Here is a 2,939-nt window from a genome sequence, read left to right as displayed (position 1 = left end):
CCATGGCTCCCTTATTGATATTCCCGCGGACGACCGGGGGGGGGGGGGGTTCCTCTCGGCCGCCTGTCATTGGCGGGGAGGAGGTGCCCCGCGATTGGAGGCGGAAGATGTCAAGCCGAGAGTTCGACACTGTGATTGGCTGAGCGTGTGGGCGAGGTCTGCGGGAGGAGGAGGGCCAGGCTCCTACGTCATGACGAAACGTTTTACGTAGGGTGACGGGTGACAACCTGAAACTGCGGTTTAGCGAGAACGAAGTTTTTGGTTTTTTCTAATTGGACATCGACTGAATATAGCAGCAGAAATTAGAATGATAAGTTTCTTTTTATAGGAACAACAGAAAGAAAAATGTTACATGCAGAAAAAAAGTTAAAACAATAAAAAGGCTATACAGCAAAAAGAAACAAGTAAATTCTGTGCAGCCCTTCAGAAGCATTTAATATGCACTAAATATGTTCAGAGGGAATGAATGAAATGGATCTTACTGACTTAATCCTCGGGATTTTTGCAAACACGGTTTCCTCGCCTAGAAAACTCCGCAGCTCTTTTCCTGCCTGGTTTTCTTCCTAACTTTTGGATCTTGGATAGGCACCTCAGGACAGCCTTTCCTCCCCTACAAGGCGGATGGAAGTTCCTTACAAGCAGTTTTTTTCCTTGAAGCAATTACAGCTTATGTTTGATTAGCGCATTATTTGATTTATTATCTTTGTCACTAGCTTCACGAGAGCAGGAATAACTTATCACTGTATCCCCACGACCTCTCAGTGACTGACACACTAGCAAGCCCTCAATAAAGAGTCACTGAGCAAATGCATAAACTTCATTTGATTGGACTGTGTGATCGTGTAGGTTAAAAGCCTCCCACAGAGCAGAGGTCTTCTATCAACCTGTGAGCCTTAGAGTAGGTTTTCTTTAGCTCCAATCTGAGAAGTGATGAAAGAACACTGAAATTTAGTCCAACTTTGCGATTCTATCCATTCTGTAGATTGGATAATTAAAGCCGAGTTGTTTGGAAGTAATGTGGAGGAAGAGGGAACTTAGGAATATCACTTTGGGCAAGTCATGTCTTACTCAAGGCCTGAGTTTCCCCATATGAATCGTGACATTCTGGCATCAGGCAATGATTGAAGCCAGGGGATCACGATTGAGAGTGCCTCTCAGAATCACGTGGGAAATTTTTAAAAACTATTCACAACAGTCTCATCAGGACCTTTGGGGGGGAGGTTGCGGCATATGTATTCTGGAACAATCTTAGTGCAGTATCCTCTGTTGAGGCCATTGGAAGCTTCCAGCAATCTTTGCTGGAGAAAAAGCACCCAAATCTGTCGGAGATTTCGGTACTGAAGTCGCAAACACTTCAGCTCTAGCACTTTCTTGTTCCTCTTTTTGGATTAACTTGTTCATTCCAATTCATTGGTAACTTCCAATTAATTGAATTCAATAAAAACTGATGTAAAAACTATCAAGTAACATGTATCAATCTGGGAAGACTTCCTTCCTGACGACGGTGACATTCCAAACAGATTTCTCTTTTACACAAAGGATCAGGGGGAAAGGTTGGGGGAGAACACGCAAGAAAGGAACAACATTAGCAAAGGTCAACAGGAAACAGGGATCATGGGTTATAGAGAAGGAAGAGAGCTGAAGTCGGAAGGGTTGATAGAGCCAAAATTTGCAAGCTTTGTAGGCCATGCTAGGAAGTTGAGGGTATTCTGAGGTCAGTAGACTGATATGATAGAAATTGTGTTATAGAGCATCTTTCTGTCTGTGTTTTAGGGGGAAAATTAGAGGGGAACCTGCAGGTGGGCATACCAAGAGGAGGCTGGTGGGATGGTCTGGTCAGGGCAGGGAGGACAGTGGGTATAGAAAGGAGAAGTGACACGCTGATGTCTGACTTGGGCCACTGAATGGATGAGCACGTTGCAGGGTGGAAGGCGGTGTGGGGGGGGAGGGACTAACCGCGCGGAGAACTGGGTTAGCCGAGATTAGCAAACAGGTATCCGGAGACTTGTAAACCTTCAGCCTCCCAACCTCTCCGGAAGGATTTAAGCACCTTTCCTTTAAACGTTAAGACTACCTCCGCGACCCCAGGGGTCGCTGCAGCCTCCGCGGACTCTCTAGGCTCGCTCCTGTCTCCTCGCTGGCGGAGGCGGCCGCCACAGGGCAGGCGAAGTGCGCGTGCGTTCTCTGGCCGGCAGGGGGCGCGCGTGCGCAGTCGGGGCCCGGGGCGCGCGCAAGCCGGCACCGGAAGTGTGCGGTTGCCATGTAATATCCTGGCCGCGCGGGCGCGCGAGGAGCTGAGGCGGCGCTGGGGCGGGCGCGGAGCTGGCGAGAGGGCGGTGGAGGCGGCGCCGAGGGGGCCCGCTGAAGCGCGCGGGGTGTCGGCGGCGCCCGGGAGCTTGTCGCTTGCGCGGTCCCTCCGGTTCGGGCGGGAGCCCCCACGACGGAAGGCAGCATGTCGGTGGCGGGGCTGAAGAAGCAGTTCTACAAGGCGAGCCAGGTGAGCGGAGGCCGAGGCGGGGAGTGAGCCTCGGGCCCCGGGCTGCCCGGACTCGGGGGTCAGACCAGGCCCGACCCCGACTCGGGAGGGGGCCGCGGGCACCGAGGGGGGCGACGTTGGCACGCGTCCCCCGCCCGGTGAGCAGAGCCCAGGAGGGACAGGGGCTGCGAGCGAGGTGACCCAGGCCCAGCCCGCCATGTGGGCTCCAGTCTCCTCGAGGAGGGTGGGCAGACCCCCAGGAGGGGCAGAAACGCACCCAGAGCTTGACCCGGGACTTGGACCCCTCTTCGCCTCCCCTCCTCTCCTCTGAAAGGTCAAGGAGGGAGGAAAGAAGGAAGGGGAAGAAACCCTCCCGAGGCTGTCGACACGGGACTCTTGCCAGAGAGCCCAGGGGCAGGGAAACTTCGCGTCTGGAGTGGCACTTAAAAGCAAACCAACCAAC

General features: G+C 53.0%; 1 protein-coding gene across 1 annotated transcript in view; it reads left to right on the top strand.

Annotated features, from left to right (window-relative positions):
• Positions 1–2,273: 2,273 nt before the first annotated feature.
• Positions 2,274–2,939, top strand: part of SH3GL1 (SH3 domain containing GRB2 like 1, endophilin A2) — a 30,899-nt gene continuing 30,233 nt past the window's right edge. The window contains exon 1 of the mRNA XM_047841794.1: positions 2,274–2,497. Coding sequence (XP_047697750.1) covers positions 2,453–2,497 — 45 coding nt within the window. The 5' untranslated portion in view covers positions 2,274–2,452. The remainder of the gene's footprint in view (positions 2,498–2,939) is intronic.

Source organism: Prionailurus viverrinus, chromosome A2 (assembly GCF_022837055.1).
Source record: "Prionailurus viverrinus isolate Anna chromosome A2, UM_Priviv_1.0, whole genome shotgun sequence".
NCBI lineage: Eukaryota > Metazoa > Chordata > Mammalia > Carnivora > Felidae > Prionailurus > Prionailurus viverrinus.
The sequence above is the reverse complement of the archived record's forward strand: the minus strand, read 5'-3'. Positions and strand labels throughout refer to the sequence as shown.